General features: G+C 39.4%; 5 protein-coding genes and 3 pseudogenes across 5 annotated transcripts; all 8 read right to left on the bottom strand.

Annotated features, from left to right (window-relative positions):
* Positions 1-188: 188 nt before the first annotated feature.
* LOC115674509 (lachrymatory-factor synthase-like) lies at positions 189-876 on the bottom strand. Its single transcript, XM_030596901.2, has one exon. The coding sequence runs from the start codon at positions 828-830 to the stop codon at positions 324-326; it is 507 nt and encodes a 168-aa protein (XP_030452761.1). The 5' UTR covers positions 831-876; the 3' UTR covers positions 189-323.
* A 3,137-nt stretch (positions 877-4,013) lies between these two features.
* LOC115674510 (lachrymatory-factor synthase-like) lies at positions 4,014-4,639 on the bottom strand (annotated as a pseudogene).
* A 1,887-nt stretch (positions 4,640-6,526) lies between these two features.
* LOC115674511 (lachrymatory-factor synthase-like) lies at positions 6,527-7,340 on the bottom strand. The gene has a single exon (XM_030596903.2). The coding sequence runs from the start codon at positions 7,255-7,257 to the stop codon at positions 6,751-6,753; it is 507 nt and encodes a 168-aa protein (XP_030452763.1). The 5' UTR covers positions 7,258-7,340; the 3' UTR covers positions 6,527-6,750.
* Positions 7,341-10,156: 2,816 nt separating this feature from the next.
* On the bottom strand, positions 10,157-10,829 carry LOC115674478 (lachrymatory-factor synthase-like; annotated as a pseudogene).
* A 1,549-nt stretch (positions 10,830-12,378) lies between these two features.
* On the bottom strand, positions 12,379-13,107 carry LOC115674479 (lachrymatory-factor synthase-like). The gene has a single exon (XM_030596869.2). It carries the CDS (start codon positions 13,089-13,091, stop codon positions 12,570-12,572), a length of 522 nt encoding a protein of 173 aa, XP_030452729.1. The 5' UTR covers positions 13,092-13,107; the 3' UTR covers positions 12,379-12,569.
* A 1,245-nt stretch (positions 13,108-14,352) lies between these two features.
* On the bottom strand, positions 14,353-15,830 carry LOC115674480 (lachrymatory-factor synthase-like; annotated as a pseudogene).
* A 1,569-nt stretch (positions 15,831-17,399) lies between these two features.
* Positions 17,400-17,949, bottom strand: LOC115674513 (lachrymatory-factor synthase-like). Its single transcript, XM_030596904.2, has one exon. The coding sequence runs from the start codon at positions 17,913-17,915 to the stop codon at positions 17,409-17,411; it is 507 nt and encodes a 168-aa protein (XP_030452764.1). The 5' UTR covers positions 17,916-17,949; the 3' UTR covers positions 17,400-17,408.
* Positions 17,950-22,048: 4,099 nt separating this feature from the next.
* On the bottom strand, positions 22,049-23,858 carry LOC115668674 (lachrymatory-factor synthase-like). The gene is made up of 2 exons (XM_056310971.1): positions 23,346-23,858; positions 22,049-22,194 (listed from the first exon to the last, which is right to left on the bottom strand). Exons 1-2 carry the CDS (start codon positions 23,790-23,792, stop codon positions 22,135-22,137), a joined length of 507 nt encoding a protein of 168 aa, XP_056166946.1. The 5' UTR covers positions 23,793-23,858; the 3' UTR covers positions 22,049-22,134.
* Positions 23,859-25,158: the final 1,300 nt, after the last annotated feature.

The following is a 25,158-nucleotide window of genomic DNA, read 5'->3' as shown; positions in this document are numbered from 1 at the left end:
GCCGCCACCTCTATACGTATTAACCTAATCAATGTATTATAAAAAGACAAAAAAATTAACGTATAGAAACTTGACAAGTAATAAGCCTACATAATTAATTGAAAAAAGAGAAGATAATTAATTCTCAAACTAACAGTCAGAAAGGAAGATAAAGTAAAGAAAAAGGTCATTCATGCTGAGATCAGATCTCCAAGAAGTAAATCATGCTGAAATTAGATCTCCAAGAAATGCAAAGCCCGAAAATAAGAGATCAAACACGATCATTTTGAAATCATCTAAAGCATGCATAATCTATCAACAAGAGAGATCACATCATTCTCCCTTCACCCACTAGATTCTTGAATTGCACTTTCTATCTTCTTGGCCATAGATTGGAGGCAAAAATCAATGTAAGAGATCAAATCTTGGTGCTCCCAACCCTCAATTGGATCAGACACAAAAGACCACTCAATCATGCACCCACCCATCTTACCGTCCCCACCATTCACAGGCATCACTCGAACTGTGGCAACATAGCTCTTGAACCCAACATTGTTGTCCAAGACCTCATAGCTGAAGCACTTCTCGCTAGAGTCCATCATGAGGAGCCTCTCGTTGGCCCACTTGATCTTCGATGGGTCCGAGTCGTCGCCGGACGCGGTGGAGGCGCAGTACCTGACGAGGCCAGGCTGGCCCTGGACGCCCTCGACTCGGTCGCACGTGTCGATGGTGGGAAGCAACTTGTGGAGGTTGCAAAAATCCGCCAAGAATGGCCACACTTGTTCTGGTGTTGGCCCTTTCAGCTCAGCTATGGCCTTGCCTTCCCATCTTGGTTGGGTTTCTTCTGCCATTGAGAGAGAGAGAGAGAGAGAGAGAGAGAATTGTTGGGTTTATGGCAAAGATGGAGACATCTATTAGATAAGGCCCAAACTTGTGGTTGTGTAGATCCCTTTCCCCTGGTTTACAACATATTTAGAATTTTTTTTAAAAAGTTACAATGAGTAAGATGGTTAAAGTGAGTAAGTAGATTTAGGAAATTGTCGATCATTTTTAGATCCTAGCTGTTTACATGTCAATAGCTTTAAGATTTATCGTGAAATCTATTTTACCCACAGAAGATCTTTAATTTGCATCACAACTATTATTAGCCGAGTCTTCTTATCTTTTTTCTAAAGTAACCTATTGCTAGAAGCTATTTTATCTTACACAGAAAACAACAATTCAATGAGCAAATCTTTTCGTGATTTTACAATTTTGCAATATTTGGAAACTCTGGGGACATGGGAGGCCGCGGTAGAATTTGCTTTTCTGACTAAAATATTCTTTTTACTCATTAGTGGAAGCTTATGTGCAGCATGATGTCAATCTCCATTGACTTAACAGGGTACTATATTATTACTTAGTATTATAAAATTAAACATATCTCGAAGGATGTAATTATCTCTGACTCCATCAATTAGAAGCACTATCAAACGAAGGGAAAATTTTATAAAAATGGCGCTATGTCCTGAATCCAATGTAAAGTCAGTGGAGAAACACAAACAAAGATGGGGGCGCAAAACAAGGTCAATAATTTCAATTTCCCACGAGTTCGTGCATCGGCGAAGTCTTCAGTTTATTGTCAGGATTAACTTCATTTTGACACATAAATCGAAACTTGCAGATTGAAACATCTGTAACTGGGTTTCTGGGTAGTTGCTTGATGCAAAAATGGTATTGTAAACTAGGAGGAGAAGAGGTGGAATACGATCGGAGCTTCACGACATCTTTCCATCATCGATTGCCTCACCACATAATCGAGATAGGTTTTAGCTTTGTCCTCCCAAATGTTTTCTTTTGTTTCGATTGATAGGAGTTGGATTTTGAAGAAGTTCCGTTCTTCCTTCTCGAGATTAATATCATAAAATAAGAGTGTTCTTCGATGACTACGAGGAGACCCAATGAGAGGGCCGACACAGGTGGTGGTGGTTGTAGTTGATGGTGGCCCGTCTATGGTGGCTGGCGGCGGCGACCGGCGGTGATGGTGACTCTGTTCAAGCTGACCAGGCAAGAAGGAGAAGGAAGAGGGGAAAAGAAAAGGCAAAGAAAAATGATTAATGATAAAATGAAGCAAAATAAGTTATGTAACATGCAGTAGAGAGAGACGATTGGAATATGTCATCACACGGCGCAGATAAATAGGGGTGAGTATGGTCCGGATTGAGCCGGTCTAGCACCTAACCTTGGGACCAATCCGACCTAACTTGTCCGGTGTTGGTCCCCAATTTCTAAGAACGGGGACCGAGCCTGTTAAGCCTGGGACCGATATGAGTCCAGTGCGCTTCCAAAGTCAACTCGGAAATAATCAATTATTCTTTTGTTTCATTTTTTATATTCCTTGAAAGGACAAACATCTCTTTCAAATTTCATATCCATCAACAATACGACATTGAGCAACCAAACTATGAATACCGGCACGCATCAAACATAAATCTAAAATAAGATAACAACAGAAATCTACATTTGTTAAAAGCAACAAACCATAAAAAACGAATACGGGAAATATAATTAAATCATAAGAAGTTCAAAATACGTAATATAAACCATGAATTATAGAACTTATTTTTAAAAGATCGCTTCAACTTCTAAACACCTAAAAACAAAATAAACAACATACATAATTAATACTTAACAAAAGTTTTAAACTGAAAATACTATCAGTGCAATTGATAGAACATCTCACCACTTATATTCACTCAACTTCAAGGATCATTAGTAGATACCTTGATTGACTCTTTTAAGTCTTCTACAAATCCATGGCCCGGCGATATCATAATCAAACTCATCTCATGATATCCCTTCACTTCAGTAGACATGTTATCTGAATTCATAAAGTTCACCTAAATATACCAACGTGAAATTAGTAATCGTCGAAGCCCTCACATTTTTTACTTAGTACACAGACATGCAACAACCAAAAACCACACTTATCTATTCTTTGTTTTTTTTTTTTGGTCGAACACACTTATCTATTCAAATGAATGACAAACATAGCAAAGTGAGGACATGATTTAACACCTGCAAGGCGAGCGAACAGAGGGAGCGAGGCGAGCAGGGCCAACGAGGCCGAGGCAAGCGAACAAAGTCAAGCAGCGAGCAAACAAAGCAAGGTGAGGAAGAGGGTTTCCTAGGCAAGCGGCGAGCGAACAAAGCGAGACGAGGAAGAGGGTTTCTATTTTATTTTTTTTTGGGATCAAATCAAGGCTAGGTTAAGCAGGTTTCTACTTCCTAATTTACAATTTTACATGGCAAAATCGCATAAGAAAGAATAGAGGCGGAGGAGCTAGGGTAGGGTTTAGAGTAGATAAAAATATATAATACAATATTGGCCCGGGTGGACCAACCGTAAAATCCCAAGACCAAGGACCAACTCGCACAATGCAAGATCCAGGGATCCTAAGACCAAGGACTGGCCCAATTCTCTGGGAACAGGACCAAAACCGACCGGAATGGGCTAGTCCAGGGTTGACGCTGGATCAATGCTCACCCCTACTGATAAAAGAACTTAATTGCACAATTTCTACGAATGTTAGAATTTTTTATGCACTATTTCGTAAGAGGAGGAAATTATCCAATCAATCCTACATATAATAATTCAGTCTTAAACTTTTTCATTTTTATCAATTTAGTCATAAATCTTGATTTAAAATTCTAATGTAGTCATTCCGATCAATTTTTTACATAAAATCGACAACCTGACAGTGTGCCACGTAGGACGGCTGACAATGATTGAATTGTCACTTCAGCGATTTCGAGAGAAAATTAATCTGAAGGACTAAATTGTAATTTTATGTAAAGGTTTAGGATTAAATTGATAAAAATTAAAAATTTTAAGATTAAATTGATATTATACAATAAATTAAGGCTGATTAGGTAATTTTCATTCGCTAAAGTACAAGCCCGAGTGAACGAACACCGCACGTCTCTTACATTAATGATTGCCTTTTTAATTACGACGGCCTGTGTGAAGGAAAAAAAAGTAAAGAGGAGAAAAGTTAAACAGTAACCAAGAACACTCTAGAAACCCGGATATATAAAATCAAAACACGCAACAACCAAGTCAAAATTGTCGGCTTATTTAATTCCCCAATGAATCCTCCATCTTCTTAGCCATGCCTTGTAACCCCACCTCATATTTCCTCACTAAATTCTCCAACACCCACCCTTCCACCGGATCGACGGCGAACGACCACTCGATCGTGCACCCACCTTCGCCGTCTCCGTCGCTAGGAACAACCTTGACCGTCGACACGTATGAAGTGAACCCGATGTTGGAGTCCACCATCTCGTAGCTCAAGATTCATCCGATCGGATCTATACTGATCAATCGCTCCTTGGACCAGCGGACGGGGTGGTTCTCGCTTGCGTCGCTTGTACCTTCGGACGAGAGGGAGAAGCCGGCGCAGTACCGCACGCAACCGGGCTCGCCATTGCTGCCATGGATGCCGTGGCAATCAGATAGGCCTGGGAACCATTTGTGGAGGTTGAAGAAATCCACGAAGAGTGGCCATATCTGGTCTGCACTGGCCTTTGCGACTGTAGTAGAGACCTTGCCTTCCCACTTGCGACCTAATCGGAACTCCGTTTGATCCATGCTTTAGTACACCCTTTTTATGCCTAAACATGCTCTATATAGCATCATGACAGGCATAGCAAGGTAATTAATTAAAATCTCGAATGAGCAGGAGTAGGTAGAGAAGGCACATATGGCATCGACTAATCTCTCTAGGGCAACTATTTTAATGTTTGACAGGTATCGAGTAATTAATTATTCAAACAAGAAACCTCTAGGGTGCTTTGGTGTGATTGTTGACTTTACATGTTTAAGATTATAAGAATGTAAGAATATTCATATAAATTTGACGTAAGAAGTAGGGGGATTCGGTTCTCTAGCTCAAGCTAGGAATTGGTCATAATATTTTTACCAAGAAAGTTGTTTTCACCGAAAATTGACTCCTATTGTGTTAGACTTTTTTTTTTTTCTTTTTGGGTGAGTGCATGAGGGTACAAAATGTTTTCGACAAATAGCCCGGCCTAGCATCAACAGTTGAGCTTCCGGCAAGCAAACTCAGCCCCTTGATGCATCTTTGACCCCTGACCCAGAGCCATTGAGAACCGAGGGCTCGGACCCGGGATGACCAAAGATTGGCCGCCTGACCTGAGAACCCAGCCCCATAAAGTAAAATTTATATTTCGAAATCATAATTAAGATCCGAGGAAAACGAGACAGGACGATTATACTGTTCCATTTTCAAAAAGCAGGTTTTCTTTTCGTGCTAATAAAATTATGAAGGAGTTGGTAAGTGTAAAAATAATATTGGTGGAAGACGTCACAGACAACCTAACTTTCTGGTATTTATTAGTAACTTAGCGATACTTTTACGAAGTCAACGACTCTTTTTTACGGGAGGCAAATTACCAAATATTCTAATCTTTTATTAAATTTCATTTTTCTTTTTTTTTTCCAACACCTTACTAACTAGTTTTTGGTTAGGTCTATGGCCAGTGTAAGAGTTGATTCTTAGATTCATCGTTTGATGATTGACACGCGGAACAAATTAGTCACCTTTTGCCCTTCAGGTATCCATTTCAATAATCCGATTGTGAGTGTATGAAAGTTTTGTTACACTGGCCGCGGATCTAATAATTATCCATAACAAAACCTATATATTTATGTTTTCCTAAGTACAATTAAGCACTTTATTTAGTATTAAATTATTTCTCGAGTTTGAGCTTGTATACGAAACTAGCCTGGTAGAAGTGTGGCTCGTACTTTGAATGTATTCTGAATTAGGACATTATTTCCAAGCAAATTTAGTGGAGTCCACGTCAAGTCACATAAGAACACATAAAAACAAAAAAAATTTCTATTAGTATTCATATGAGCAAACAAGAATAGTGTTAAGGTTTTTCCTTAGAGTTTTTGAGTGAGTTCTCTATGAAAGATTGTAATATCATACTTGTAAATTTGCTTCGAGTGTTATATGGGATTGGAAAACACTTGAGAGCGATTGAGCAATTGTAATTCTATAATTCTCTAGATTTATAGTGGATTTCTTTGCCAGCGACTCTCTTTAAGGAGTAGGTATTAGCACTCCGATCGAACCACATAAATCTTCGATGTCCATATTGTTTTTTATTAATTTCTTTGATACTTTTTTCTTCTTGTATTAGGTTTGAATTGCAAGATCTATTAACTTATGTATTATTTTCACAATATTTTGTCATTACACACATATAACAAAGTCATTATGGAAACATGAGATGGTGAACAATTAATTTGATTTACATATAGCTTCTGAAGGAGCAAAAAGCCAGCTTAGCTGATAAGGTCTGTGGAACTAAATTCTTAGAGTGAGCACATGGATCAAAAATCGCATCATCAGGTTGGCATAAGATTTTCAGAGGAGCGGGTGGGGGTTGGTGGGGAGGGGACAAGCTACCTCTATACTTATAACCTATTCAATGAATTATAAAAAGCAAAATAGAAAAAAAAATTCAATATATGGAGACTTCACAAGAGATAAGCCTAAATTATTAATTGAAAGAATTTGATCATTAGTACTGAAATCAAAATTCAGAGGACAAGATGAAGCAAAGAAAAAGGAAATTCACGCGGAGATTGAAGGTCCAGGAAATGCAAAACACAACCTTAAGAGATCAAACAGAGTCATACTAAAGTATATAAAAGCATTCTTAATCAATCAACAAGAGAGATCACGTTTTCTGAATTCACCCACTAGCTTCTTGAATTGCACTTTCTATCTTCTTGGCCACAGATTTGACGCAAAAATCAAAGTAAGACCTCATATCTTGGAGCCCCCAACGCTCAACTGGATCAGCCACAAAGGACCACTCAATCATGCACCCAACCATCTTACCATCCTCATCATTCATGGGCAGCACTCTAATCGTGGCAACATAGGACTTGATCCCAATATTGTTGTCCACAACCTCATAGCTGAAGCACTTGTCACTAGGATCCATCATGAGGAGCCGCTCAGTGACCCACTTGATCTTCGACGGGTCAGAGTCGTCGCTGGACACGGTGGAGGCGCAGTACCGGACGAGGCCAGGCTGGCCTGGGACGCCCTCGACTTGGTGGCACGTGTCTATGGAGGGAAGCAACTTGTGGATGTTGCAAAAATCCGCCAGGAATGGCCACGCTTGGTCCGGTGTTGGCCCTCTCAGCTCAGCAATGAGCTTGCCTTCCCATCTTGGTTGGGTTTCTTCTGCCATTGAGAGAGAGAGGGAGAACTGTTGGATTTATGGCAAAGATGGAGACGTTTATTAGATAAAGCCCAAACATGTGGTAGCTAAATTTCCTTTCTCCTGGTATACAATTCATTTTAGAAATTCGTGCTTTTTTTTGGTCATATAGAAATTCGTGCTTTGAAAATTATGATTTGTCCCCATTGAGTCAGATGGTTAAAGTAACTAACTTATTTAGGAAATTGTCGCTCATTTTGATATTATAGTTGTTTACACATACATGGGATAATTACAAAAAAAAGTCATAAACTTATTATATTTGTGCCAATTCAATCCTAAACCTTTCTGTTGTGTGAATTGAGTTCTAAACATTTTCAAGTTTTACTAATTGAGCTCATCTAGCTAATTTTAACTGGAAATCACTGACGTGGACACCGAGAGTCTTACGTGACACGAGCGATGCTGACATAGATAAATTTTTATAATTTTTTATAATTTCTCAATTTTTTTATTCTTCTTTCTTTTCTTTTTTTTTCTTTCTTTATCTTTTTTTTTCTTCCAAGCCCAATGAGAGTCGTTGGCCAACCCTCATCGATCACAGGCAAGGGCCGACCGACCTCACCCACGACTTGCGGTGCCTTGATGGCCCTCGCTTGTGGTTGGCAAGGGTCAACCAGCCCTCACTTGTGACCGGTGAGGGTCAAACGATTACCCTCTCCAAACTTGGTGGGGAAAAAAAAAGAAAAAGAAAGACAAAAAGAAAAAGAGAAAACCAAAAATAAAAAAAATTTGAAGAAATTATAAATTATAAATAATTGTTTACGTCGGCGGCACCCGTCCTACAAGGCACTACTGGCATCCACATCAATGATTTCCGGCGAAAATTGACCGAATGGAATCAATTGGCAAAATGTGAAAAGGTTTATCCTCAATTGGTACAATTGAAAGTTTTATGACTAAATTGGCACAAGTGCAATATGTTTATGACTTTTTGGTTAATTTTCCCCACACATATGTCAATAACTTAATATTTATCATAAAACTAATAAGCCGGAGCAAGGTAAGGGATGACGTCAAGTCACCATGCCCCTTATGCCATGCCCTTTGCAGTATGGGATTTCTTGCCGTCCGGGCTTCCTTTAATAACATTGAGAAGCTAAACACAAAGGCGGGAAACGGCTCATCTCATCGTGACCTTTTCTTGAATTCTCAAAACTTGTGTCGCTCCATCCCTACATGGGTAGATAACTAATTTGACAAGTTTTAAGACTCAAATGTTAGGACTCTATTACACTTTCAATACAAGTTTTATGACTTCAAGCTCTAGGGATTATTTCAAAGCCCGGGCAAAGCCTTCGAGATCGCTAGACCCTAGGCAATTGGCGACAACCATCGACCAGGCGACCGGAGGCAACCAAGCAAGCGATGTCACCAACTGAGCTGCGTTCACAAGGTGAACAGTGAGAGGCGAGTGAGCTGCATTTCATTAGGCAACGGAAGAGAAAGGCAACATATCAGGTTTTTATGTTAAAAAGGGGTAAAAGTGGAATTATGATTAGCGAATAAGGGTAAGATTGAAAATTCAAAAAATTCATTAATTCAAGTCTTATTGCATGCTGGGAAAGCCAGAAAGCCAAAGCAGGTGGGAGAGAGCCTTGAGCTAAACGACTTTACAAGGCTTTGGAAATGCTAACATTTAGAAAATGGGCTCTCAAAAATAAATGCCAATCATACTAGCATTTGCTCAAAAGCCTTTAGAAGTCCAAAGGGCTTTGCAAAGCTATTCCCAAACACAGCCATCATCGAATTCGACTTCATCCGGAGCACAAGTTTGTCGGTCTTTAAAAGGGGAGATAAAGTAGGGTTTCAAGTAGCGGAAGCAATGGCATTATGTGAAACCCTACTTTGTCTCTCTCCCCAATCTGAACTGAAGCTTAGTGTGGAGACTGATTGCAAAGTACTCGTGGAAAGCAATTGTAGACCGGACCCACAAGCTTATGAGGAGTTTCTCGGGCCTTTCTCTAGCCCACTGCAGAAGGGAAACCAACAAAATTGCGGATTGAATTATTAAGGTCCAATGGACGAATTGCCTACCTTGTAATTGGGTCATGGATTTCTCGCTAACCCATTATGATTTGCTATATTCTGAAACTTTAGACTTGTCTTCACTAAACTCTTTAAAGTGAATGATATCAATATTTTTTTGCCAAAAAACAAAAGGGGAGAGAAATCATACTTGCAAAGAGCGCATTCCTCAGCCTTTGTGCCATGAAGATAAATAAGCTGCTAATTAAGTAAAGCGGGTAATTTCTGGATAAGTCTAAATATCAAAAGAAGACATTTTTTTAATAAAAAGAAAATTTCACATGATTCCAAATGGGTCCAATAATTTATGCGTAGATGTTTTAGAAACTCGGAGTACTCGGCAGGGAACTAAAAGCCAAATTCACTCGAAATACGGATGAATGATTGGGACAGTCCAATTTGGAAATTAGTCCGGACATGCTTTTCAACTTCGAATGAAGATCGGATCGGAGAGAATCACGATGGTTGCTCCCATTCGATCTCCTGATATCTTTCCATCATCGATGGGTCCATCGCGTGATGGATAGGTTTTGGCTTTGTGCTCTCGAACATTTGCTTTTTGGTTTGATTTGATTAAATGATAAGGGTTTTGAAGAAGTTCGATTCTTCTTTTTCCAGTTTAAGATCTTAAAACAAGAGTTTCCTTTGATGACTGCGGCGAGACTCGATGAGAGGCCCAACGCAGGTGTTGGTGGCCGCAGTGGATGAAGGCTCGACTATGTTGTCTAGCACTGGCGACGTGCGGTGATTATAACAGAGAAACGATTGAAATAAGCCACACACGTACGATGTTTCTGTCCCCTAAAATTGACGGACCTCGTATGAAAATTTGATTGCCTAATTTTCGAATGCGATAGCACTTGCTATAACTTTTAAGGCTTTGGTCCACTAACCAATGAAAATACAAGCACGACCAGACCACAAACACCGGACTCCTCTTACATGAATAATTGCCTTCATGTGAAAAGAACGCGCGTGAAGAAAAAGTCAAAATTGTCGGCTAATTTAATTCCCAAAGGAATCCTCCATCTTCTTAGCCATGCCTTGTAACCCCACCTCAAATTTCCTCACCAAATCTTCCAACATCCACCCGGATCGACCGCGAATGACCACTCGATCGTGCACCCACTGTCACCATCTCCATCGCTAGGGACAATCCTGACCATCTACACGTACGAAGTGAACTTGATATTAGAGTCTATTATCTCGTAGCTTAAGCTTTGTCGGAGTGGATCTACACCAACCAGTCGCTCCTTCGACCAACTGATGGGGCGATTCTCGCTCGTGTTGCTTGTTCCTTCGGACGAGAGGGAGGAGCCGGCGCAGTATCACACGCAACCAGGCTTGCCGTTCCTACCATGGATGCCGTGGCAATTAGATAGGCCCGGAAACCATTTGTGGAGGTTGAAGAAGTCCAGGTAGAGTGGCCATATCTGGTCTGCACTGGCCTTTGTGACTCTAGTAGAGACCTTGCCTTCCCACTTGTGACCTAATTAGGACTCCGTTTGATCCATGCTTTGGTACTCCTTATTTATGCCAAAACATGGCTGAAGAGAGAGATAATAGGGTGTGTGTATATATATACTCTTGAGAATGTGCAAGGATCTCCACGTGGCACTTAAATGTGAGTTGGGAAAATACAGCTTTCAGTCAAGGCATCATGGCAGGTATGGCAAGATAATTAATAAATTTTGAATGAGCAGGGGTAGGTAGAAATCACATCTGGTTGTGGGACTTTTCTAGGTGTCAGTGTGTGCCAAATGAGAGAAATCATGAGAAGCTTTGGATCTTTACAGACCTTGGGGAATTCTATTTGCTTATCAACATTTTTTTGGTTTCTTCTTTATAATTTTTTCAATGAATTACCAACTGGCTTTGGTTATCAATTCTAACTTGAGTTACTCACCTTCTCAATGAAATTACCAACTAATTTTGATTACCGGCCCTCATTTGAGTTACTCGCCAAGATTTATTTCATTTTTTATTTTATCAACTTTTATCATTGTTTATTGACCTTATTTGTCTTTCTTCTAAACACATCAAATTTATCAACTATTATATGAATGTACCAACCTTTGTCTGTGTAATTTACTAGTTTTGTCCAATTAGGTTTTTTATTAGCTTTGATTTACTAGGTCTCATTTTATTTGCTTTTGAATATTTATTTGTTTTCTTCTTCATATTTACCATCTTTTCTATCAATCTAACTAACTAATATTTGTCTTGCTTATCAATATGTTAAATTCCAAACTAAGCAAAAAATAACATATACCAAGACCGGGCTTACGAATTGCGGAAAAATAGAACAAAATGCAACTAAGATATAATACACATGGGAATATCTCACTTTAACAGGCCGTTCCTGTGAATAGTATAAGAATTTGTTTTAGGTCCATCCCCAGTGTAAAAATTGATTTACACATTTATCGTTAGATGATTTATGTTCTAACTGGGACTTTATCTCCAAGCAAATTTAGCAGAGTCCAAAATTTGGTGGACTCTTATTTTGGATTAAAGACAAAATGAAGAAAATCAAGGTTTTAGTTTGAGTCGGCAAGTCTCGTGAGAACAAATGTTCACTTAGTTGTTACATATTAAAGTCAAACAAGAGGATGTTGAGTGTTTTCTCTTTGCGTTTACTGAGTGAGTTTTTTTTTATGAGATTGTGAGATAACAAGTGTGAGTTACTTTGATTGCAGTCTATGGTAGGGAATCACTTAAGATCATTTAACTGATTGTATTTTTGTAATTCTCCATGAGGATGAGCGATTTCAAGGTTGGTTCAAGTTCCATCTGAAACCTAAAACCCACTTCTCAAAATCAGTTCTCAAATTTTTGGAACCTAGAACCTACCTTACATACTTTGGAATTTGGAACTTATCCTGGATTTCAAGGTTTACCCAAATTTCATTTGTATTCTTAATTGAACGATTGCAGTGAATCATCGCCTCTAACTACTATCTACTGCTACAATCCACTGACCACAACTTATATTTAGACAAGCGAAAAGTATGAAACATTAACAAAGTAAAAGTCTCAGTTATGGATATCGCCGGAAATGGAAGCTCATACAAGTAGTTCCAGATTACACATTCATCGTCGGACGTCATAAGAGATCAAACACAATCATATTAAGAAAAAGGAAATATTATGCTGAGATTAGATCTCCATGTAATGCAAAACACATCTTTAAGAGATCAAACACAATCATATTAAGATTATTCAAAGCATGCATAGTCAATCAACAAGAGGCATCACATCTTTCCCACCTCACCACTAGCTTCTTGGATTGCAGTTTCTATCTTCTTGGCCATAGATTGGAGATAAAAGTCAAAGAGGGACCGCATATCTTGGATCCCCCAACCCTCGACTGGATCAGACACAAAAGACCACTCAATCGTGCACCCGACCATCTTACCATCCCCATCGTTCATCGGCATCACTTTAATTGTGGCAACATAGGACTTGAGCCCAATATTGTTGTCCAAGACCTCATAGCTGAAGCACTTGTCACTAGGGTTCATCATGATGAGCCGCTCATTGGCCCACTTGATCTTTGACGAGTCTGAGTCGTCGCCGAACGTGGTGGAGCTGACGTACCGAACAAGGCCGGGCTGGCCCAAGATGCCCTCAACTCGGTGGCACGTGTCCAGGGTGGGAAGCAACTTGTGGAGGTTGCAAAAGTCCTCCAAGAATGGCCACGCTTGGTCTGGTGTTGGCCCTTTCAGCTCAGCAATGAGCTTGCCTTCCCATCTTGGTTGGGTTTCTTCTGTCATTGAGAGAGAGAGAGAGAGAGAGCTGTTAGGTTTATGGCAGATGGAGACATTTATTAGATAAAGCCCAAACATGAGGCAGCTAGATTCCCTCTCTCTTGTGGGAGCTAGATTCTCTTTCTCTTGGTATACAATCAGACAAAGGAAAAAGGGAGTGAGACAAAGTTTAAAAAGCTTCTAAATAAAATGAATGCGTATGATTGTGTGTGTGTGTGTGTGTAAGAGAGAGAGAGAGAGAGAGAGAGAGAGAGAGAGTTGTTAGGTTTATGGCAAAGATGGAGACATTTATTAGAAAAAGCCCAAACATGGGGCAGCTAGATTCCCCCTCTCTTGTGGGAGCTAGATTCCCTTTCTCTTGGTATACAATCAGACAAAGGAAAAAGGAAGTGAGACAAAGTTTAAAAAGCTTCTAAATAAAATGAACGCGTATGATTGTGAAGATCATAACCATTAATCAAGTCAAGCAGGGACACATCGTTGAAGTGGGAGATAACTTTTTGTTTCTTACATTCTCTGACTGTGAGCGAGAAGCATTCGGCTTTGCGAAGAGCCCTAGTGGAAATAATCGGTGGTGAAGGAAAGTCAAATCGTAGATGTTTAATATTAAAAGCTTCATAAGTAAAGATCACTCGACTAAATCTCGTGCAAGTTATTTGTTAATGCGAACTTATAGTTTTTTGTCTTTAATAATAGAGTCTAGTGTGGAGAACGACAAACTTTAGAAACTAACATTATACTTATAGTTTTTCGTCGGTAATGCAAACCACCAACGCAGGTGGTGGTGGCTGCATCAGCCATCTTGGATGTAGGCCTGCCTATTGTGGCTAGCGGCGTCGACGGGTGGTGATGGAGACCCTGTTCAAGGAAGAGGTAAAAAGAAAAAGAAAAGCAAATGATGAATACTAAGAATAGAACAAAATAAACCGACGATAGTAGTAGAGAGAAACGATTGAAATAATCCATGTGGGATTATTCAGTCGCTAAAAATTAATGACCCATTGAAAAAATTTGATTGCATGATCTTACTAATTCCAAGATGGATTGTGCTTCTACTGCAAATTTTGGAACCTTTCCTATTCTTATTCATAAAAGCACAAGCACTGTTGACGATGATCACGCATCTTTTACGTTAATACTGGCCTTTAATTACAAGGACGTGTGTGAAGGAAAAAAAAGAAAAAAGAGGACTAAAAGGTGTAACATCATAGTAATGGAAGCCCAAAACCAGGATATGCAAAACCAAACACTATAGTTGTCAGCGAATTTAATTCCCAAATGAATCCTCCATTTTCTTAGACATGCCTTGTAATCCCATCTCATATACTTCCCTCGCCAAATCCTCCAACACCCAACCTTCCACAAGATTGACCGTGAACGACCACTTGATCATGCATCCACCTTCACTTTCTCCATTGCTAGGGACGGCCTGATCATCGACACTCCATTGCTAGGGACGGCCTGATCATCGACTGGTATGAATTGAATCTGATATTAGATCTCGTAACTTAAGTTTTGTCCGATCGGATCTAGACTAGCTAATCGCTCCTTGGATCAGTTGAGGAGGTAATTTTCGCTGATATCATCAGTGCCTTCGGATGAGAGGGAGAAGCTGGCGAAGTATCGCATGCAACCGGGCTCGCCGTTCTCGCCATGGATCCTGTAGCAATCAGATAGGTCCAGGAACCATTTGTGGATGTTGAAGAAGTCCATGAAGAGTGGCCAGATTTGGTCTGCACTGGCCTTTGTGACTCACGTGGAGACCTTGCCTTCCCACCTGTGACCAACTGGGACTCCTCTGATTCATGCTTTAGTACTCCTTTTGCGCCAGAACATACATGAAAAGAGAGTAAATAGAGAGCTTATATTTGTAGACTTTTAGGGAGGTACAAGAATGTCCACGTGGCACTTAACTATGAGTTAGGAAATTACAGCTGTCATTAATCTCATTGGGAAAATTATTTTAATGTTGGACAGCAATGTAGGAATTATTTATTCAAAAAGAAACATGCCGGGTGCTTTGGTATGATTGTTAACTTTAAATTTTTCAGATAATAAGAATGTTTTTTTTTCTTGGTCGAAGATAATAAGAATGTAAAAAGTATTTAACTAGACATAAGAAGTAGGGGGTTTTAATTGTCTAGCTCAAATTTTTCAATAAAGTTTTTTTTTCCGGAAATTTAACTTTGTGGTATTAGACTTTTTTCTCTTAAACTTTGGCCCAATGTACAATGTCATTCCTAAACTTTTAATTTGTTTAATGTGATCTTGGAACTTTAGCCCAATATGTAATATCATCCATAAACTTTTGAATTGTTCTATTGGTCCCTAAACTTTTTATACATGTTCAATTTAGTCCCGGCACTATATGAAAATATTCAATATTGTCCTTCCAAGGATAATATTTAATAATTTCATATAATTCATGGACTAAATTGAACATATACCAAAACTCCAAGGATCACATAAAACAAATTAAAACTTCAGAGATCATATTGCAAATTATGGTAAAGTTCAGGGGCCGCATTTTTTGTTGGGTCAAAGTTGAAGGACCATTGATATCATTAGCTCTTTTGACAAATAGACGCCGGCCTAGCACCAATAATGGGGACTTCGGCACACAAACTCAGCAACTTGTTGCCTCCTTGACCCCTGACCCTAAGCCTGGAGAGCCCGCGGCTCAAACCTAGGATGACCAAAGATCCTAAGGTTAGACTTGAAAACCTGCCTAACCCGATAACCCATCACTTTAAGTTAAATGTATATTTCCAAATCATAATTTGAAAAAAATACAAGGAAAAACGAAACAAGATGATTATACTGTTCTGCTTTCAAAAGGCAGGTTTTTTTCTTCTCATGCAAGTGAAATTTTGGAGTTGGTAAGTGTCGAAAACTATTGGTAAAAAACGTCAACAATAACCTCATTTTTTCAATAACTTATTAGTAACTTGGTGATACTTTTATGAAGTTAGTGACTCTTTTTTATAGTATGCAAATTACCAATTTTTCTGAATTTTTATTAACTTTCATCTGTCTTTTTTACCGATACTTCAAATTTACCAACTATTGTATAAATTTACCAATGTCTATTTGAGTGACTAGCCAGCTTTTTTCCAATAAAATTAAATTAGTTTTTGGTAAGGCCATCGACCCAACAAAAATTGGTTAGGTACATTGTTGGTGTAAGAATTAAAATACGGATTTAACATTGCATGATTGCCATGTGAAAGAATTTGGTCACATTTTTACCTTCACGTATACATGTCAATAATCCGATTGTGAGTGTGTAAAAGTTCTGCTATACTAGCGGCAGATTTAACAATTAGCCATATTAAAATCTATAATGTTCTTTTCTTTTCCTAAGTAAAGTTAAGTATCTTGTTTAGTGCTAATTTATGTTCCGAATTTGAGCCTGCATATGAAAACCCCCTGGTAGAAGTATGGCCTGTCTTTTGGATGTCTTCTTATTGGGACATTATCCCCAAGAAAACTCTGATCTTAGATTAAATATTAAAAGAAGAAAATCCAAATTTCCTAGTTCGAGTCGTCAAGTCGCAGAACAACACATAAAACAAAATTTTTCTCGGTTCGTACAAATCAGAGCAAACAATAGGAGTATTAAGGTTTCCTCTCTATAAGTTTTTTAAGAGAGTTCTTTATAAGAGATTGTGAGATAACAATTATATGATTTTAGTATTATATGAATTGGACTGAGAAACACTTGAGAGCGATTGTAACGCTATAAATCTCAAGATTCATAATGAATTTCTTTGCGGGTGACTCTCTCCAGGGAGTACATACTAACAAGCAGACCGAACCGCATTTTGTTTCTATTTGACTTCTTTGATATTTTCTTTTTGTCGCATTAGATTTGAAGGGCAATATCTATTAACTTTCATTACACAAATCGAACAAAGTGACTATGGAAATTGGAGGAACAAGAGATGGTGAACAACTAATTTGATTTATATATATAAATAAATTGGCTTCTGAAAGAGCAAAAAGCCAGCTTAGCTGATAAGGACAGTGAAAGTCAATTCTCATAGGAGCACTTAGGAACAAAATCGCTTCATCGGGTTGGTATAAGATATTTAGAAGGGGGGGGATAGATTATAAAAAATCCTACATAATTAATTGAAAACATCTAAACTTTAATACTCATATTAAAGTGAGAAAAAAAGATAAAGCAAAGAAAAAGGAAATTCATGCTGAGTCAGATCTCCAAGAAATGCAAAACATAACCTCAAGATATCAAACACAAGCTTACTGAATTATTTGAAGCATGCATAATCAATCAACTAGAGCAATCGCATCTTTCTCACTTCACCCACTAGTTTCTTGAATTGCACTTTCTATCTTCTTGGCCATAGACTGGAGGCAAAAATCAAAGAAAGACATCATATCTTGGCCCCCCCAACCCTCAACAGGATCAGCCACAAAAGACCACTCAATCATGCACCCAACCATCTTATCATCCTGATCGTTCATGGGCATCACTCTAATTGTGGCAACATAGGACTTTAACCCAATATTGTTGTCCAAAACCTCATAGCTGAAGCACTTGTCATTAGGGTCCATCACAATGAGCCGCTCATTGGCCCACTTGATCTTCGACGGGTCTGAACCGTCGCCGAACGTGGTGGAGGCAACATACCGGACAAGCCCAGGCTGGCCCGGGACGCCCTCGACTTGTTGGCACATGTCAAGGGTGGGAAGTAACTTGTGGAGGTAGCAAAAGTCCTCCAAGAATGGCCACACTTGGCCTGGTGTTGGCCCTTTCAGCTCTGCAATGAGCTTGCTTTCCCATCTTGGTTGGGTTTCTTCTGCCATAGAGAGAGCGAGAGCGAGAGAGAAATTAAGAATATTGCGAAAATAGATTTGGAGAACTTTCTGTGTAATTCCATATGTCCTATTTATAGGCTAGTAACATCTATTAATCAAGATATGCACAATCAAGATATTGCGGAGATATACGTGCAATCTTGAGAGATACACGTGCAATCAATAGAATTATCAAATGAAATATCTAATTATGTTTAAAAAGAGAGTTGCTGGGTTGATGGCAAAGATGGAGATATTTATTAGATAAAGCCCAAACTTCTCTAGTGGTTGCTAGATTCCCTTTCTCTTGGTATACAATCCAACAAAGGATAAAAAGGAATGAGACAAAGTTTATAAAGATTCTAAATAAAATGAATGCGTATGATTGTAAGATCATTACCAGTAATCAAATCAAGCAGAGACACATTGCTGAAGACTGAGATAACTTTTTTTCTTTTTTACATTCTGCGAGAATACTCGGTGGTGAAGAAAAGTCAAACCTTAAATGTTGAATATTAAAAGGTTAAAAAGTAAAAATCACCAGACTAAATCTCGTGTAATTTATTTGTTAATGCGAGCTTATAGTTTTCCATTTTTAATAATAAAGTAGAGTGTGGGGCACGACGAAATTTAGAAACCAAAATTATACTTCTTCCTTTAATTTTTTAATATGTTTTTTTTTTTTGGTAAGGATTTCTCGAATTATGTAAAATTAGTAAAGAATCACGAACTTTACGTTCGGGCTCGCCGTTCTCACGGTGGATCCCGTGGCAATCAAATAGGCCCAAGAACCATTTGTGGAGGTTGAATCAGTTCATGAAGAGTGACCTAATCGGGACTCCATCTGATTTCATGCTCTAATACTCCTTGTTTTTGCGCCAGAACTTACATGAAAAGAGGGTAAATAGATTCGACAACTAAAAGAGGGTAAATAGAGAGCTTATATATGTGCACTTTTGGGGATGTACAAGAATCTCCAGGTGACACTTAAAAAGGAGTTAGGAAATCACAGCTGCCATTAATCTCCGTGAAAAGTGTCAAAAAAATCCTAAACCTTTTTTTAGTGCCAATTTAGTCCGAAACTTTTTACATTTGTGCCAATTTAGTTCTAAACCTTTTTTTGTGCCAATTCAGTCATAAATCTTTTGCATTTGTGTCAATTCAGTCCTAAACCTTTTGCATTAGTGCCAATTGAGTCCTAAACCTTTTTTTGGTGCCAATTGAATCATAAACCTTTTGCATTGGTGCCAATTCAGTCCTAAACCTTTTGCATTGGTGCTAATTCAGTCCTAAATCTTTTTGAGCTAAATTAATCGAAAGGATTGAATTGGCACAAATACAAAAGGTTTAGAACTAAATTGGCACCAATGCAAAAGGTTTAGGACTCAATTGGCATCAAAAAAAGGTTTAGAACTCAATTGGCATCAATGCAAAAGGTTTATGACTGAATTGGCACCAATACAAAAGGTTTAAGACTGAATTGGCATAAAAAAAAGGTTTAGGACTCAATTGGCACAAATGCAAAAAGTTTAGGACTAAATTGGCATAAAAAAAAGGTTTAGGACTAAATTGGCACTGACGCAAAAGATTTAGGACTTTTTTGACACTTCTCCCTCTCCAGGACAACTATTTTAATGTTTGATAGCAACTTAGAAATTATTTATTAAAAAAAGACACCTCCTAGGTGCTCTGATATGATTGTTAACTTTAAATTTTTAAGATAATAAGAATGTAAAAAAGTATTTAAGTAGACATAAGAAGTAGGGGGTTTCAGTTCTCTCCCTCAAATTTTTCAATAAAATACTTTTCCCGGATATTAAACTTCCTGGTGTTAGACACCGGCCTAGCACCAACAATCGGGACTTCGGCACGCAAACTCAGCACCTCAATGCCTCCTTGACCCCTAACCGTAAGCCTCGAGAGCCCAGGGCTCGAACCCTTGATGATCAAAGATCCTGGAAGAGTAGATCCGAGACACTGCCTAATAGGGGTGAGCAACTTGGACCGCCCAAACCGGGACCAGACCGGACCGGACCGGACTGACGAGTTTGGTCCGGTTCTCGGGACTATCGGTCCGGTTCCCGGTTCCTAAAAGCGGAACCGGTTTCCGGGCGGTCCGGTTCCCGGTTCCAAGGGGGAACCGGACCGGACCGGACCGACTATTTAATATATATTTTTGTTATTTTTTTCTTTAAAAAAATTAATAAAATGTGAACTAAACTCTAAGTGAACTTCATTATCATAAATTCATTGATAAAAAATAGTAAAATGTGAATTAAACCCTAAGTGAACTTCATTGGCATAAATTTATTGACAAAAATTAGTAAAATGTGAACCAAACCTTAAGTGTTTGACAAAAAAAAACCCTAAACTCTAAGTAACCGGTTCCATTGGACCGGATTGGAACTGGACCGCACCGACGGTCCGGTCCGATTCCCGGTCCTAGAACCAACCGGTCCGATCCGCGGTTCCCAAAATTGGGAACCGGTTCTCTCGGTCCGGTTCGCGGTTCCACCTTGGAACCGGATCGGACCGGGAACCGCTCACCCCTACTGCCTAACCCGAGAAACCATCCCATAAAGTTAAATGCATATTTCCAAATCATAATTAAAAATAAAAAAAATACAGAGAAAAACAAACAAGATGATTGAACTGTTCCGTTTTCAAAGGCAAGTTTTTTTTCTTGTGCTAGTGAAATTTTAGAGTTCGTAAGCATCAAAAAATTGATAAAAAAAAGTTACCAATAACGTAATTTCCCGGTAACTTATTAGTAACTTGGTGATACTTTTATGAAGTTACCGACTCTTATTCACGGTATGCTTCATTTGTCTTTTTTACCGACCTTTTAAATTTACCAACTCTCGTATGAATTAACCAATATCTATTTGAATGACTAGCCAACCTTTTCCCAATAAAATTACCAATTATCTTTTGCCTAGGTCCATTGTTGGTGTAAGAATTGATTTACAGATTTACCATTGGATGATTGCCATGTGGAAGAATTTGGTTACAATTTTTACCTTCAAGTACACATGTCAAAATCCGATTGTGAGTGTATAAAAGTTCTGTTATATTAGTGGTGGATCTAACAATTAGCCATATTAAAATCTATAATCTTTTTCTTTTTCACAGGTGAAATTAAGCACCTCATTTAGTGCTAATTTATGTCTCGAATTTGAGCTGTAAATAAACCCCCCCCCCCCACTAGAAATATCGCCTGTATTTTGAATGTCTTCTAATTGGTACAGACTATAAGCAAATCTAGTGAAGTCCAAAATTTGGTAAGGTCTGATCTTAGATTAAATATAAAAAGAAGAAAAGCCAAATTTCCTAATTTGAGTCGTCAAATGGCAAAAGAACCCATAAAAACGAAATTTTTATGGGTTCGTACACAACTAAGCAAACAATACGAGTGTTAAGGTTTTCTCTCTATGAGTTTTTTGAGAAAGTTCTTTATAAGAGATTGTGAGGTAACAATTGTAGGTATGCTTTGAGTGTTCTACGAATTGGATTGAGAAACACTTGAGAGTGATGGATTAATTGTAATGCTATAAATCTCCAAATTCATAATGAATTTCTTTGCAGGTGACTCTTTCCATGGAATACATATGACACTCAGTACCGAATCACATAAATTACCGATATCCTTTTTATTCCTTGTTGATTTCTTTGATATTTTTCTTTTGTGGCATTAGGTTTGAATTTTAAAATCTATTAACTTCCATTACACACCTCGAACAAAGTTATTATGGAAATTGGAGCAACATGTTATGGTGAACAACTAATTTGATTTACATATATTAATAAATTGGCTTCTGAAGGAGCAAAAAGCCAGCTTAGCTAATAAGGAGAGTGAAAATCAATTCTCATAGTGAGCACGTGGGATCAAGATCGCTTCATCAGGTTGGCATAAGATTTTTAGAAAAGGGCGGACTAGCTACATCTATATAATCATTAGATTATAAAAAGCAAAAAAGAAAAAATTCAACATATAGAAATTCCACAAGAGATAAGCCTACATAATTAATTAAAAAAATCTAACCATTAATACTCATATTAAAAGAAAAGGAAAAAAAAGATGAAGCAAAAAAAAAAAAACAGGAAATTCATGTTGAGATTAAATCTCCAAGAAATGCAAAACATAACCATAAGATATTAAACACCATCTTACTGAATTTATTTAAAGCATACATAGTCAATCAACTAGAGGTATCACATCTTTCTCACTTCACCCACTTGTTTCTTGAATTGCACTTTCTATCTTCTTGGCCATAGATTGGAGGGAAAATTCCAATTAAGGACCCCAAGTGGGGTCAAATTCTCAAAAAGGGGTCCAAAGTGAACATTGTGTCAAATAAGGGGCCTGAAGTGCTCAATCAGTCTCAAATAAGGACCCGAAGTGCCAAAATGTCTCGAATAAGGACACGTCCCAACCAAAATACTGCCGGCGTAGAAAGTTATTGTTCGACCGAACATAACTTTTAACTTTTTATTATTTTCTTTCTTTTTCCTTTTTTTTTTGTTCTTTTCCTTTTCCTTTTCTTTTTTTTTTTTTCTTCCTCCGCCGGCCATATCCGGGGCCGGCGGAGGTCGCCGGCCTCAGGCAAGGCCGCCCTCGCCTGGGCTGGGCGAGGCCGCCTCACTGATTGCGGGCGAGGTCGAGCCTCGCCGGATCTGGCGAGGCTCGGCCTCCTGGCCGGCGAGGCTCGACCTCGCCGCGTCGGCGAGGCCGGCCTCGCCCGGTTGCGAGGCGAGTCGAGCCTCGCCGGTGTCGAGCAAGGCCGGCCTCGCCGATTGCGGGCGAGGTCGAGCCTCGCCGGCGGCCGCGAGGCTCGACCTCGCCGGCCTCGCCCGGTGCGAGGCGAGGTCAAGCCTCGCCGGCGTCCGGGCGAGGTCGAGCCTCGCCCGCAACCCAGCGAGGCTCCCTCGCCCGACAACGGCGAGCTCGACCTCGCCATGCAACGGCGAGGCCGGCCGCGCCGACGCCGTCGAGGCTCGACCTCACCCGCAACGGGCGAGGCCGGCCTCGCCGGACGCCGGCGAGGCCGGCCTCGCCCGAGGTCGAGCCTCGCCAGCGGCCGGCGAGGCCGGCCTCGCCCGACGCCGGCGACCTCCACCGGCCCCGGCTATGGCTAGCGGAGGAAGAAAATAAAAAATAAAAAAAAAAGGAAAAGGAAAAGAACAAAAACAGAAAAGGAAAAAAGAAAGAAAATAATAAAAATTAAAGTTAATGTCCTGACTGAACAAGAACTTTCTCACGGCCAGCAGTATTTTAGGTCGGGACCCAGTCCTTATTTGAGACATTTTGGCACTTCAGGCTTCTTATTTGAGATCGATAAGACTTCACGCTTCTTATTCGACACAATATTCACTTTGACCCTTTTGACTCGACCCCACTTGGGGTCCTTAATTGAAATTTTCCCTAGATTGGAGGCAAAAATCATAGAAAGACCTCATATCTTGGAAACCCCAACCCTCAACAGGATCAGCTACAAAAGACCACTCAATCATGCACCCAACCATCTTACCATCCTCATCATTCATGGGTATCATTCTAATTGTGGCAGTAAAGTACTTTAACCCAATATTATTGTCGAAGATCTCATAGCTGAAGCACTTGTCACTAGGGTCCATCATGACGAGCCGCTCATTGGCCCACTTGACCTTCGATGAGTCTGAACCGTCGCCGAACGTGGTGGAGGCAACGTACCGGACAAGCCCAGGCTGGCCCGGGACGCCCTCGACTTGTTGGCACATGTCAAGGGTGGGAAGTAACTTGTGGAGGTAGCAAAAGTCCTCCAAGAATGGCCACACTTGGTCTGGTGTTGGTCCTTCCAGCTCAGTAATGAGCTTGACTTCCCATCTTGGTTGGGTTTCCTCTGCCATTCAGAGAGAGAGAGAGAGAGAGAGAGAGAGAGAGAGAGTTGTTGGGTTTATGGCAATGATGGAGACATTTATTAGATAAAGCTCAAGCGTGGGGCCGCTAGATTCCCTTTCTCCTGGGGTAGCTAGATTCCTTCTCTTGTTATACAATGAAACAAAGGAAAAAAGTAGGGAGATAAAGTTTATAAAGCTTCTAAATAAAATGAATGTGTACAAGTATGATCTTACCATTAATCATATCAAGCAGAGACGCGTCGTCGAAGTGGGTGATAAATTTTTCTTTTTTACATTTTGTGACTTCGAGCGATAGGCATTCGGTTTTGTGCAGAGCCCTTGCGTAGATGTTTTCAAAACCGGGACTACTCAGTGGTGAAGAAAAGTTAAATCTTAAATGTTAGATATTGAAAGGTTAAAAAGTAAAAATCACTCTAGAAGACTAAATCTTATGCATTTACTTGTTAATACGATAGTATGTTTGGAGTTATAAGTCAGTGAAGAAACGCAAATCAAGATGGGGCTCAAAACAATGTCAATTTCAAATTCACACGGGTTAATGTATCGGTGAAGTCTTCGGATTATTCTAGCATTAACTTCATTTTGAGACATAAAAATAGAAATAAGTGCACCAAAAATCTTAAAACTGATCGAGAAAGTGTAATAGAGTCCTAAATTTTGTGTAATTAGTGCAATGGAGTACTTCTATCAACTCTGTTTAATTTAAATAATGGAAATACTAACATGACACTTTTACATATATTTCTACGACACTTATTTCTGATGTAGTGCCCACTTAGTGTCGTGTCAAAAAAGAAGCTTAAAACTACAACAAAAAAAAAAAAAACACAGAAGGCCAAAATTGAAAAAAACAATTAAGGGGACGGGCAAGGCACTTGGAAAAATTAAGAAAAAAATGTTCTTATAGGAAAAATCAAAACTTGCAGATTAAAATATCTTCAAAAGGGTTTTGGAGGAGAAGAGGTTGAGGACGATCGGAGCATCACGACGAGTGCTCCCATCCATCAGTCGAGTTCTCCCTATCTGCTGATATCGGGAAAATTACCAAAAAAGTCTTAAACCTTTTGCAGTTGTGTCAATTCAGTCCTAAACTTTTTTTTTTTACAATTCAGTCCTAAACCTTTTGCAATTTGGCCAATTCAGTCCTTTTGGCCGGTCGGAGTTGACGTGGACGCCGGCTGGCGCCGACATGGATGCCGGCCGGCGCGGGCAGGTGACGTGGTAATATTTTATTATTTTTTTCGATTTTTTTTCCTTTCTCTTTTTTTTTTTTTTTTCCTTCTTCCCCCTGGCCGGATTGGCCAGGGGGAAGCTTGCCGGCGAGGTCCACTAGGGAGGCTCACCATCGCCGGGC

The sequence above is a fragment of the Syzygium oleosum genome, unplaced genomic scaffold (assembly GCF_021117445.2).
Source record: "Syzygium oleosum isolate NSW1041296 unplaced genomic scaffold, Sole_v2.1 Sole_v2.04, whole genome shotgun sequence".
Taxonomy (NCBI): domain Eukaryota; kingdom Viridiplantae; phylum Streptophyta; class Magnoliopsida; order Myrtales; family Myrtaceae; genus Syzygium; species Syzygium oleosum.
Note: the sequence above shows the minus strand (reverse complement) of the source record. Positions and strands in the feature narration are given on the sequence as shown.